The sequence below is a fragment of the Populus trichocarpa genome, chromosome 8 (assembly GCF_000002775.5).
Source record: "Populus trichocarpa isolate Nisqually-1 chromosome 8, P.trichocarpa_v4.1, whole genome shotgun sequence".
NCBI lineage: Eukaryota > Viridiplantae > Streptophyta > Magnoliopsida > Malpighiales > Salicaceae > Populus > Populus trichocarpa.
This window is the reverse complement of record NC_037292.2, coordinates 2,811,508-2,824,309: the sequence shown is the minus strand read 5'-3', so window position 1 is coordinate 2,824,309 and position 12,802 is coordinate 2,811,508. Positions and strand designations below refer to the sequence as shown.

The 12,802-nt window shown below is 33.8% G+C and overlaps 1 protein-coding gene across 1 annotated transcript; it reads right to left on the bottom strand.

Moving 5' to 3' along the window:
- Window positions 1–1,413: 1,413 nt before the first annotated feature.
- Window positions 1,414–10,726, bottom strand: LOC7469790 (uncharacterized). The gene is made up of 18 exons (XM_024607649.2): window positions 10,365–10,726; window positions 10,000–10,227; window positions 9,808–9,903; window positions 8,495–8,547; window positions 8,084–8,180; window positions 7,650–7,723; window positions 6,973–7,090; window positions 6,335–6,445; window positions 5,208–5,284; window positions 4,692–4,758; window positions 4,021–4,086; window positions 3,704–3,811; window positions 3,453–3,583; window positions 3,238–3,304; window positions 3,016–3,083; window positions 2,847–2,940; window positions 2,126–2,196; window positions 1,414–2,012 (listed from the first exon to the last, which is right to left on the bottom strand). Exons 1-18 carry the CDS (start codon window positions 10,512–10,514, stop codon window positions 1,637–1,639), a joined length of 2,052 nt encoding a protein of 683 aa, XP_024463417.1. The 5' UTR covers window positions 10,515–10,726; the 3' UTR covers window positions 1,414–1,636.
- Between the last annotated feature and the right edge of the window lie 2,076 nt (window positions 10,727–12,802).

Genomic DNA, 12,802 nt, shown 5'->3' with positions numbered 1-12,802 from the left:
CAATGTCTGTCCTTGGAAGGGAAATCAAGAAAGGCTGTACGGTCCCGTCAATTGAGAGAATAACAGGCACGAGAATATGCACTTTGTGTCATTTTTAAAGTCTGAATGGTAATGAATGTTGTACTTTGTCCCAAAAACAATTAAAGAGTTTACACACTTTCTTTTTTCTTTTTGTTTAATATGAATGTCTTAACTGCATTGAATCTCGATTAATCCCACAAATCCTGAGAATTTACACATATTCTTACAAATACATCATGTTGTCTAATTCTTAAGATTTGGCTCGGGTGTAATTAAATTTCCTTTTTAATTCGATATAGGAGTTCTTGCGAAACAATTCAAGCTCAAGGCTCCTTTTTCTCTTGAATAATGAACTTGGATTCTGCTGGGACACAAAAAGTACAAGCAAAGGATAGCTATAGATACCTGGAAAATCAGAATGCTAAGTTTTTTAATGGAATAGTTTAACTAGTTAAATTTTAATTTTTTTTTAATAATTTTAAATTTGAGTTATTTTATGACCATTAAAAACCTATATAATTATTAATTTTAAAACTCATAAGATTAGTTGAAATATACAAAAACTGATCCGAATATTTATATTAATAAAAAGAAAAAAATGCAAAGTTTCTTTCATTGGTTCAACAATTGACATGCAGAACCTCTGTTTTCGATCGAATGGGTTCCATTTGCCGGGTGTCCTACCAGGACAAACGAAAGTAGGAATTGCAACAGTTTTAGTAGTTGTTTTAGGTTTTAGTTTCCGAGCAGGTTAGGTTGGTATCGCTTGTTTATTAAAATATTTTTTAAAATAAATAAATTAAAATAATATTTTTATTTTTTAAAATTTATTTTTAACATTAATACATTAAATAATTTAAAAACATAAAAAATATATAATTTAAAAAAAAATCATTTTTTTCGAATATTCTTCTGTACTGCAAAAATAAACAGTGCATTGGTAGTTTTAGTGACGGCCTTTATAAGAGATGATAGGTGGAGGGGCTAGCAATCCACTAGCTTCTGTACTCGTGTGTTGAAAACCCAACACGATGATGGTGCTCTCCAAACTCCAAAAACAAAACAAATTCCGCCTACTAGATCAGGAAACCTTTTGGCTATACAGAAAACAATCTTTACAACTTTCCATAAATTCGAATCAAGAAGATAGCATAGCCCCCACCTTCTCTGGTTTTGTTCCAACATCCCTCTGCAAGGGGATGCATGGCGGGTCACCTTCGAAATCAAATGGTCATCACAACTTCAGAACAAAAAGTAACAGTCAAAACTAGGATGTTCATGGAAAAAGGATACCGTGAATAGTGCACAAAGTTGTGGTGAGCCCTTGACCACCTCGCATAAACGCGCACGTCTACTGCAAGTGAATATTGTTGATCCGAGTGAGGTTCAGACTTTTACAAGCAAACAAAGACTTCCATTCGTTTGTTTCATCAGTCACATTTTACAACTTTGAGAATTTACAGAAGAATTAACAAATTGAAACTTTATCCAGTGGAAAATATTAGTTACACAAAAGCTTATGATCTATGATCCAGCTTTTGGATATAGATGCATGTCATCAAGACACAGGCTTGCATGATTAGAATTTCACTACAGGTATGGCATGTTCAAAGAGCTAGTTTTTTGTTGCTGTATCACCGGATCTCAATTCCCTTTCAAGCTCATCAAACTCCCAGTCACCAATCTCCTCCGTTGAGTAGTCTTGAGCATCTTTCCCAAACTCTGACTCTAACTTTGCAAGTTCTGCGGCAGGGTCGAGCACCTCACCTGCCTCCACTGCAGGTTCCGTGGGATGATTATCTATATTGGATTTAAGGGTAGTCACATTCTGTGATGAGGTATGAGATGGACTTCCCAGTGCCTTCTCAGATGAATTATCAGCCTTAGGGGTTGGAGCCTCCAGTTCTAGATTTGGTCTCTCAATTGACTCGAATTCCACTCTCAACTTTTCAATATCATCAAATAGCTCTTTAACCGAGGTATCATCTTTCCTGGATAGAGGAGGCCAGGAATGACATTTTTCAGGCAATGTATACCACAGTGGAATAACATTATAGCATGTAAATAACTGATGAAGAATTCAAGGACAGAACCAAAATCCCACCTAGAACTTGCCCCTTTTTGAGCATAAAACTGCTCTCTTATGTTGTCCACCACACTGAAAGTGGTTATAATCTGGAACAAGACAGCCAAACTAAGATATGAATCTATGCTTGCAATGCTTTTACCAGCTATGTACGTGCAGGAACACAATAAGGCATGCCTCAACAGGTGCAGCTATTTAGCACCTTTATGCAACTTTTTAAGTTCAACAAATTGCAAGGCACATATAAAACAAATGGAGAGATTCAAATTCAAAAGGTACAGAGAAGAAAATAGAAAGAGTAAAAACTTGGAAAATAGTGAGAAAGAAACTTTAAACCAGCAAGACAAGATATTATGGAAGTGCCAAAATATTCTTCAAAGGAAACTGCATTAGAGTTTTCTGCTCAACTCTTACTGAAAGAGAGGTTTTTACAAGAAGTTATGTTGATAGCACAAAATTAAACAGTTGATGTGGATAGCCATTTGATTCTGATCATAAATTATAAGCATGAGCCAACAAGAATTATTTATGCAAACCCACCTCATTCATGACTCTTTCATCCAAAAGTTGGCAAAATTACTAATACTTACGATTAAAGTAACCCAATGTTAGGAAAATCATCTACCAAAAAGGAATTTAACAGCAAAATAGCATTTTACACATGGTAAAGCAGAATACTGTGAATAAATCAGTCATGTGCATATTTGACATGAGAAGCATTAAGGAAGCACTTCCATACCTTTGCTTCACAATCCAAAAATTCCTTCTCAAGATTTTTCCTTGGGTTTAATTCTTTAGAATCTTCATTCCCCACACTAGATGCTATCTCTAACCTGCATTGTCAAAAATAAATGAACAAATGGGATAACAAACAATCAGAAACCTATTAGTGAAGCAAATTACATTACCCTCCACTTAAATTCTTTAGGCTTTCCACAAATTTCTCTATACAGATGATAGAAGGCTCCAACTCTTTCTGCATAAAACACACAAGTTCAATCACAACACAGAAGAGCATGTCTCTCTCTCTCTCTCTCTCTCTGTGCGAGAGAGAGAGAGAGTCACAGCCATAAGTTCAGTTAGCCATAAGTTAAGTTTGTGGACATTCTTCAAAAAGAATATAAATTTACCTTGTATTCAGAGAGAAGATGAATAGCCAACTTCACAAAATAGTCCTCGTGTCTCTCCAGTTCATCACTTGAAAGTGAAATAAGTAACAAGTAGCAATTATGTAGGAAATAGGTAAGAAGATGGATAATACAATTTTCAATATTAGAAATTACAAGACCAACATACAGAAAAACAACTAGTCATAGGAAAATGCAAACCACAATGATGTACATACTTGACCTGCTTCTCCTTAGCTTCACTGTAAGATCGCTGGAGAACCCAGGTATCTTCCAGAAAATTGAGCCATGTAGTGAGAATATCTGCTTCTACTTTGCATGCAGCAATTGATTTTGACACCTCATCTTCCTATATACTCGTAGAAAAAGATGTATCACATGGTTGAATATTGAGTACCAAAGACCATAAATTATGCAATTATTTCGGCACCTAATTAGGTAGAAAGAAACCAGAAGAGAAAATCCAAACCTTTGTTTTCAAATGCTCAACAATCTGGCTGTTAGCTTCAACAAACTGATCCCTCTCTTCTCTGGCATTGCGAAGGCGCGCATTTGCAGCAGCTAAGGAGATATTAACCTATAAGGTGAGGACAGTCTTTGAATGCTTGTGATCAATAAAGGGCAAATGAATGGGGAACAAGAAAAGAAAGCGTGAACTAAAAAGATTCAGATAATCAGTTGTAAATATAATCTCATATTTCCAGCTCAAAAATCCAAACTTAAGTTCAAAATTATGAAAATACATGTTTTATAAAAGCAAAAGGAAATGAGATAGAGAAGTTAAACCTTTTTCAATTCAGCTTCAAGTTCATCTCTTTGTTTTTCAAGTACTGATATCTCAGCTACTATTTCCTGGAAGGGAATCAAAGAAAAAAATCAAAATTTCCATCAAATCAAATACATTAGCTGCTTGTTAGAAGCATGCTAGCATTCCTACTTTCTACACATATCCCAAAGCTTCAGAGAACACAGATCATGGATAAATTTACACCCACTATAACCACAAGTTTCACATGGTGTTTGCTTTAGATGAGTTACTAACTGATACGTAACCATGCAATGCTAAAAACAATATGAACTAACAAACAAGAACTCTTGATAAGCCAATTAAACTGGGCAGTCAATAATCTCACAGTATATACGGACAAGCAGGCAATCCTAAAAAGAAAATCTCTACATATAGAGTGAAAATATAAATCACAACCATGCAGACCATCACAACATAAGATAGCACTATCAAAAGAAGGCTTGACACAGCTATTTATACAAGCATACAAATGTTTATAGCATTACATAAAACAAGGAAAAACTAAAGCAGCTTTTAAGATAACCCATGATGTGATGGCAATAATCTGCATTCCAAACCCCAAAAGAATGAGAAAATAATCACTTTCCCTTTACCTTGAGATCTAATAATAACTAAGTAGAACAAAGGCATTGTTACTGAAGCACATTACCTTCTCCTTTTCATTTGCTTCATCAGCTTTGGCAACACGAACTTTCAGTGCCTCTTCTTTTTGCAATCTGTGAATTATGTGGGAATGGGATGGGGGTTAAAAACCACCATAAATTCTAAAAGCAATGATGGGTTCAATGATATCTACTCTCAAACACTGGAAGTCAAACAAGTGGTTCCCAAGAGAATCCCTAGTAAGTCTTGTTTCTTGGTCTTGAGGTGTTACAATTTGACAATCGCCTTTGCTTTTTACCAGAGAACTTCCCAAGCACCAAGAAGACAACATATTTTAAGAGAACCAAGGTGACTGTGTTTTCCAAAGATGTCATCATAACTTGAGCAAGAATAACGACTGCTCAGTAGCTTGTGGGAGAATGGTGAAGTTCAGCCACCTCAACAGAACTTGTGAAGTAGTTTGGTATGCAGTGAAATGGAAAGCAAGGAGTCCACAAGTTTTAAGAGTATAAGGGCACAGCCATTTTGGCTGCATAAATAATACTTCAGATTGACTTCTTACCTGTGATCTAAGATACGTTTTTCAGCTTTTGATGTAGAGCTAGCAAGAGATTCCGATAAGACCTTCAACTTGTCAACCTGCTCATATAAGCAAAATGTTGTTGGCGACAAACTGGCACAGCTTTTACAAGAACTTTTCAGACTCATATGAAAAAAAGAGAGAGTTGGTAGTTGGGACTCAAAAGAAAATAAAAACATCTGTCACCACTTAAGATACAATAGAAAGAAAGAAAATAGAAGGGGAGAAGTAAATTTGTGAAGCAGACAGGTGTCATTATAATAAGACAAAAAGATGCATATAGTTTATATATACATATATAAAGTATCCAGAATAAAGATGACAAAAAAATAGGCCTCCCAGAAATTGCAAGCAATTAATCCAATGATGAAAACGCAAAAGGAAATGATTACAGGAATGAGAGGTGTAGATATGCTAATTACTAACAGCAAGTGGCAAAGACTTCTTCAAATCAATATTTAGCATGTCAAAGACTTGACACATTGCAACATCCACCTGCTTCGGGAAACAATTCACAGAAAATGACTTCATTTGGGAATCACTCACTTAAAGATAAGGTACTTATTAGAGTTATTCCTCCGGTTAGTGCTATTGCCATTATTGACCTTAGTTTTGTAATTGAGGTACCTAAATTACCATTGTTGCCCTTTTTTTCTCTCTTTTTTTTTATAGGCGATATTGTTCATTATCAGGATTTGAACCCATTTAACCTGTGTGATGCTCCAGGTATCTAGCCCTTATCATTGCATATACTGCTATCATTATCATTGCTGTTTTTCACTTCCAAAGCTTCTTACGCGTAAAAATTTAAGCCTGCAAATGTCTTTTATGTCTCGCATAGAAAATTATCTCACTTCCCCAGACACGCACTTGTAAATATGCTCCCTATCTGTAGTTTAGAAAAATGAAGGATACAGGCTCCAGCAATGCATATCCATTCTGAAATGGACACTAGTCTCTATATGCATGCTGACAGACAACATGAAAGAGAAACTTGAAGGGCAAACATGAGATAGCTAACAGATAATAAAAGCTGGAAAAAACAAACATGATGCTAAGATTTCAGAAACACAATCAAGAAACAATTCGACAGCATGAGTGTAGCATACCTTTTGAGCATGAATCTCAGGCGAATCTCCCAAGCTCAAAGTTTTCTTTTTCAACAGAAGCCCTTCCAATCTGGAACAAATTCGAATTTGTGCAAGAGCTTCTTTCAGTGCCTACATAAACAGGGGTCAGATCTTTAGTTAACAGCTTTCTACTCGACAAAATACTAGACAGACCAGTTAACGCTTCCAGAAACATAAACAAATACACTAAACATCCCACAGCACTTTAAGACAGTAAGAAGAAAAAGGAAATCATTAATTAGGCAGTGATTTTAGTTCACGGATTTCTTGGTAACTTAATTATAGACATTGTGTTGTCCAAATTAGAAGAATAAGAAGTGGAGACCCAGGCAATCTTTTCCCTGCCTTCTTATTGCACAATGCACACCTTTCCAGAACAACCATGACAGCACAATATGTGCATTGATAATGTACAATTCATAAATTGCACTATTTTGAGTTTCATTTCATACTTCAGAGAAAAATCTAGAGTTGATCTGCACTGTACAAGTCATTAGCATTGAATGCATCCAATGAAGAATCAAATACCCACGCAATCAGTCTCCTCGCATAAGATCAACACTCATATTCTATCATAGAAAAGCGACAAAATGAGGTAGTCACAAACTAAAGCTCACCTTTATAGTTGCTTTGGCCTTTTCATCAGACACCTTTTCCTGATCTTCAATTGATGGCTTGTCAGAATGCATACTTCCATCGAGTTTGTTCTTCAGAACCTTAGCTTCAGCATCTATTCTGTGGACAGAAAGGATTCAATAGGCAAAGAAAGAACTAGATAAACAAACCATTGACCGCATAGCTTCATTTCATAATGAATAACTATATCACATACAGTACCTTACATATCAAATTACTGAAAAGTGTGTGTGGATGATTTAGACAGGTGACAGCATGACAAATCCTAACTGAAGCACAAGTTCTAGCACTAGTTTACAAGCTAATAATTCAGGTTCCCAGTCGTTAAAACTTGAGACTTCCAACATGGAGAACTGTATTCAAACTTGAGGATTGTGAATCAGAATGCAGGGGAAGGAGAGGCCAGCATGTCCGTTAACTAAATCATGCCTCCATGTATAGACATCCATAGTAAGGAAAAAAAATGGATGGACAGTATTATATAGCATTCATAGTCATTCGTAGTTCTGAAGGTAGCAAATTGAAACCTTATATCCATGGGAAAAAAAGTCACCAGTTTATACATCTTCTTAAGAAGATGGAAAAATGTCAACTAAGTTTAAAGAGGTTCAGACTCAGTTCAAAAACTAAATGATAAAAACTCCATGATGTTAATAACCTTGCAAGATCAGTATTGATTTTCAACCCTGTAATTGCATCTTGTGCAAATTGGAGCAATTCTTCGCGCTTCACCTAGAAACCAGAAGAAGAGAGGAAAATTGTCAACCTAGCAATCTTCATATACAAGCTAAAATATGAAAATAGAAATCTCAAGCGTGAATGCTAGATGCAGCTGCAACAGTCAAAGCAAATTCTCCTGCATATCTAAACATGTACTTTATACCAGACTGCTTCCAAGATACGGAAAAATAGCCTTTTTCTTTTTTAAAACACCATCGCTTGACAGTCAGATAATCATTTTTGTACTACATGTTCAAAAGTGATTCTGCGCCTAAACATGATTTTTGTATGCACAGCACATCAGCCTGTTTTCTATAGTTTGCATGGCAATTAGCCTAAATCAGAAATCAATCTGCATTCTTAAGTCTTTACCAACACTTCATCTTGGTAACTTGCAAAAGCAGAAGCCAGATCCTGTATACTGCTCACGATTGCATTATGAACTTCTTGTCCTCCAGTTAGACAGAGCCTGCAAGTAACCAGATTATGAAAAGGGATTCAAAAAGAATTCACGCTCATCCCATGTATTGATCATAAGCACTAAGTTTCTATCATTTAAAATATATCCAAGACGATGAATATGAACCCCAAAACAAAATAGGTGTATTTCCTTGCCACATTAAGGCTGATGTAATAATGATTCCATGAAGCCAAGACCATTAAATGTAATTTGCATGACCTATACCAAGAAGAATTCCAAATTGGTCCTGGAAAGCCCCTAAAATATATATGTGCTGGCATTTCAGACCAGCATTTATGCATTGAGCAGTCTGGAAGACTCACCTAAACACCTCCAGGAGCAAAGAAATTTCTTCCTCATTTGGTGCTTCAAGAATCTGAGTCAGAGAAAAATGTTAACCTCCACGATCAGAAATGGCAAGAAAGAAAGCATGGAAGCCTGTCCAACTTAGCATATTTAGAGTCCGTTTGTCTACGCGGCTGCGGCTGCGGTTAAAATAAAACGCAGCAAATATATGTTTGGTTACAGAAAAAAACGTTGTTTGCTATTCATGGGTCCCACCTTTTACTGCGTTACAAACTCAGTAATCGCGAAGCAGCAGGAGGCTACTTTTGTTTCAACAGTAAACAATGGGCAACACATATTTACGCACTGTGCATGCTAATTAATTCGCATGAACAATGTAACATGCACACAGTTCCGGCTGGACCGGTTCCGGTTCAAAGCTTAAAATACATTGAATCAGGTTCAACTTAGTAAAATAAAAATTATTTTTAATTTTTTAATTGTTTTTTATTCGGAAAACTAGTGTTTAACATTATTTAATGACACTACATAAATTAGACAGAGATCGCTTGATAAAGTAGCATTTGCAGAATTTGATCGCAATCCTAATTTCATTCTTGATTATATTTTACCTGATGTTATTGCGCGCTTAAAAAACCAAAAAAACTGTAGTCCTTGTCGGATGTATTTCATACGTGATGGAATTGTAGATATTTTAATGGAACAATAAAAAATATTTTATATAAAGTATTATTTATTTCATGATGTAATAACAAAAGTTAAATCTACAATATTTAAATTAAAAACTATCAATATTAATATATATTTTTTAAAATTATTTTATAACCTCAATTTCAAAAGCATTCTTAACCAAACACATTAAACTACTTTTTCTTCAACCTCAATTTCAACCACAGTTTTAACCAAACACCTATTTTTTCAAACCAACCTCAACTAAAAGTACTTTTTATAAAACAACTATTTTCAAACTACAACCACAACAGCTACCGCAATACCAAACACACTCTTAAAGCTCTTTCATTAATATGTCTTCAACTGTGTTCTAGTTTGTGAAAAAAATTAATTGAATCATGATGCTGTTGCCTATACTTGCTTACACCTGCGCCTTAGGTTAACAAATGTAAAACTAACATAATGCATTCCTAAGACTAAGAGCATTCACTGAGAACTACTTTTGCAAAGCATAACCATCAGCATTTACTATTCTTTTAAGTGTGGGTTAAATATGGAGGATAAACATTGCGATATTAGTATCCTCTTCCACTGATTCCCAGTACTGCCACCTTTCTAAGCACTTCTACAAAACTGGATCAAAATAAATTTACCGTACCATGGACATTGATATGCCTTCTAGAGCCTGACTTTGGAAAAAAACATCACGGAAAGTCATTGGTTCGCCCCCAACATCAGAATCATAATACAGAACCTATCCATCAAATAAAGAATTAGAAAAACAAGCATAAGATGCCAGTACTTTCGGTAGTTCGATTATTTCAATGTGCACAGCAATTTAACAACTCACCATGGGCAGTGATGTTTTTCTTGGACTGCCCGAAGATACATCAGGGCCAACATTTTGCTCAACGGGTGTCTGTTTATCTTCCGCAAAACCTCCAGATAACTTCTCGAATTGTTTGAGCACAACCACCCATCTTCTCAGCAACAAAACCCTCTCCAGGCCGCGACAGGAGACGGCAGCGTCCTCTAATTTCTTGGCAGTCTGCTTAGCACTTTTATAATTCCTATTCCCCTAAATTCATAACGGAACAGATAAATTAACTAAATTACGCAGAAGCTTGATTATATATATATGAAATAGAATCAAATGTATCCAGTCAAATAAAAAACCCTAATTGCAGATAAAAAATCAAAGTGAAGAGAGATTACAATACGATCTTGCAATATTTTGGCTCCTTCAGCTACGGCTTGACCAGCTTGGTGAACAACAGAGTCGGCGTAGGTTTTAACTGCTCGGGTCAGGTTGTTATTGTTCCCTACTTCCACTGCCTTGCTCACAGCAGATCTCAGCCACGACATTTCTCTCTCTTTTTTAATTTTTTAAGAAATGGAAACGTTTATGAAAATAAGAAAAGGTGGGATTGAATAGAAAATTAAGGCGATGGTGTTGTTAGAGAAACTGATTTTGCTGATAGTGTGTACTGTTGGGCATGCAGGGGGTGGGGTTTTGGTGTTGAAGATGAGACGAGTTTTGGGCATGTGTCAGGTGTCTGAAAGTTGTGTTAAGCGACGTCGTATTGAATGGCTGCTTAAATGGACGTGGACCTGCAGATGTTACTCGTTAAAAAAAATAAAAACTGTAACTCAAAACACTATTTCTTTTTTCTTTCTTTCTTTGAGTTTTTATTATTATTTCACTGTAACTCTCTTTACAAAATATTATTTATTAAAATAATAATTTTTTCCTTCAAGGTTTCTATTTTTTTAATTTCATTTATGTTTTTTGATATTAGATAGGGTAAGAATTAAAATTTATAATTTTATAATTTATTTTTTATAAGATAATATCTTAGTTTCATTAGTTACATCTTAGGATTTGATGGTTTGATTCAGTTGACTCGGATTTTTTATTATATGTTTTGTTAATTATCTTCTCAAATTTATCCTTAAATATTATGTTGATTGAGAATTAAGTTTTAATTTTTTTTTTAATTTTTGGCTTTCTATGAGGTTATCATCGTCTCATAACTCAAGTCACGGTTTTAGCTAGTTAACACGGGTTAAATCAAGTTATTTTTATATTTTTTTATAATCAAATCTATTTTTAATTTTATTTTTCAACACTAGGTAAATCAAGAGTTGAGCTTGTTCCAGTTTGCTTTTTATTGGATTATCTTAGTTTCATAATCCATGTTGTAGGTTTGGCAAGTTAGCTCGGGTTAAACAAAGTCATTTTTTTTTGCTTTTTTTAATTGAATTTTTTTTAATCTTATCATTTAATATTTAATTTATTTAAAATTAAGTTTTATAATTTATTTTGATTTATTTTTTACAGGATTATTATAGTCTCATCAGATTAATTCGAGTTGATCCAAATTTTTACTAGATTCTTTGATTGTATTTTAAACCTTGTAGATTAAACAAGTCACTTTGTATCAATTTCTATTTGTTTTTATTTTTTTCCCTGCTGGAACGCATAAATGCGTCCGTGTCTCAAATTTTTTTAGCTCATGACAGTTTTTTCTTTTTAGAGGATGTTTTTTTCAGTGTAATTATGGGTGCTTTTCAAATAACTTTTTGTGTTAAAATACATGTCAATGATGTTTTTTTATTTTTTAAAAATTATTTTTGACATTAGCATATCAAAACGATCCAAAACATACAAACCATATTAAATTTTAGCAAAAACAAAATTCAAATTTTTTGGGAACACAACCGCAGCCGCATTCCCCAACGAGCTCTTAGTTTTTGCATAAGCTTCTTTTTTCTCTCCTGATTTCTATTTTCCACGCCAATCAAAATATATTTAAAGAAGATTGATATCAGTCACAATTTTTCGTAAATCATCAACATTCAAATTCATATTAAAACCATTAAAAACGTGGTTGTTTCACTCGAATGAAAACAATGTCATGCTAATAGTGAATTTTTATTTTATATTGGGCATCAATTTTATTTTCCAATTACATCATTTTAAAAGTGTAATCGGGTGTTTTGCGAGATGATTGTATTCTATCTTTAGATAGCATGTAAGTTTAGAGGTTTTTGTCAGACTTTATAACTTTTCTGTGGTCGAATTATGTTAGTATGGGAGAGTGGTTTGACTATATTTTTTAATATTTTAAATTTATTTTTAAAAAATAAAAATAATATTATTTTAGTGTTTTTTTATAATTTTGATATCTTGATATTTTAAAAATATATTTTAAAATAAAAAATATTTTAAAAAGTATTTTTTTATTGTATTTCCTTATAGACTTACACATCTAATAAGATATAGTTTTAATTTGTGTTAAAAAGATAATTAAGAAAAAACACAAACTAAAAAACAAGTAAAAACTTTGTGATCAGCATTGAATTCGCATGAGACACTTTTTGGTCCAACTTTTTTTCCTTTCTTTTACCGTCTGTTTAGTTTTGGTCTATAATTTTATTTTACTTATTTTTTAGTTTTTTTATTTTTTAAAAAAGAAAATTTTTTAGAAATATGACAAAAAAGAAAAAATTATTGATTGACCAAGTCTTGAAAATAATAATTTTTTTTATTTGATTTTGTGTGTTTTTTACAGTTTAGGGCTATTTGAAGTTGAGAAATTGATTTCTATCTACTTTAATAGTGTTTATCATGTGTTTTAACATGGTACTAC

Bases quoted from the DNA above. Each gene is read 5' to 3' on its own strand.
- LOC7469790 (XM_024607649.2), bottom strand. From the start codon at position 10,514: ATGTCGTGGCTGAGATCTGCTGTGAGCAAGGCAGTGGAAGTAGGGAAC. The intron at 7,091-7,649 runs GTTATTAACATC...TTCTGTCCACAG, and splicing joins ATCAATACTGATCTTGCAAG to AATAGATGCTGAAGCTAAGG. The intron at 4,759-5,207 runs GTAAGAAGTCAA...CATAATTCACAG, and splicing joins AAACGTATCTTAGATCACAG to ATTGCAAAAAGAAGAGGCAC.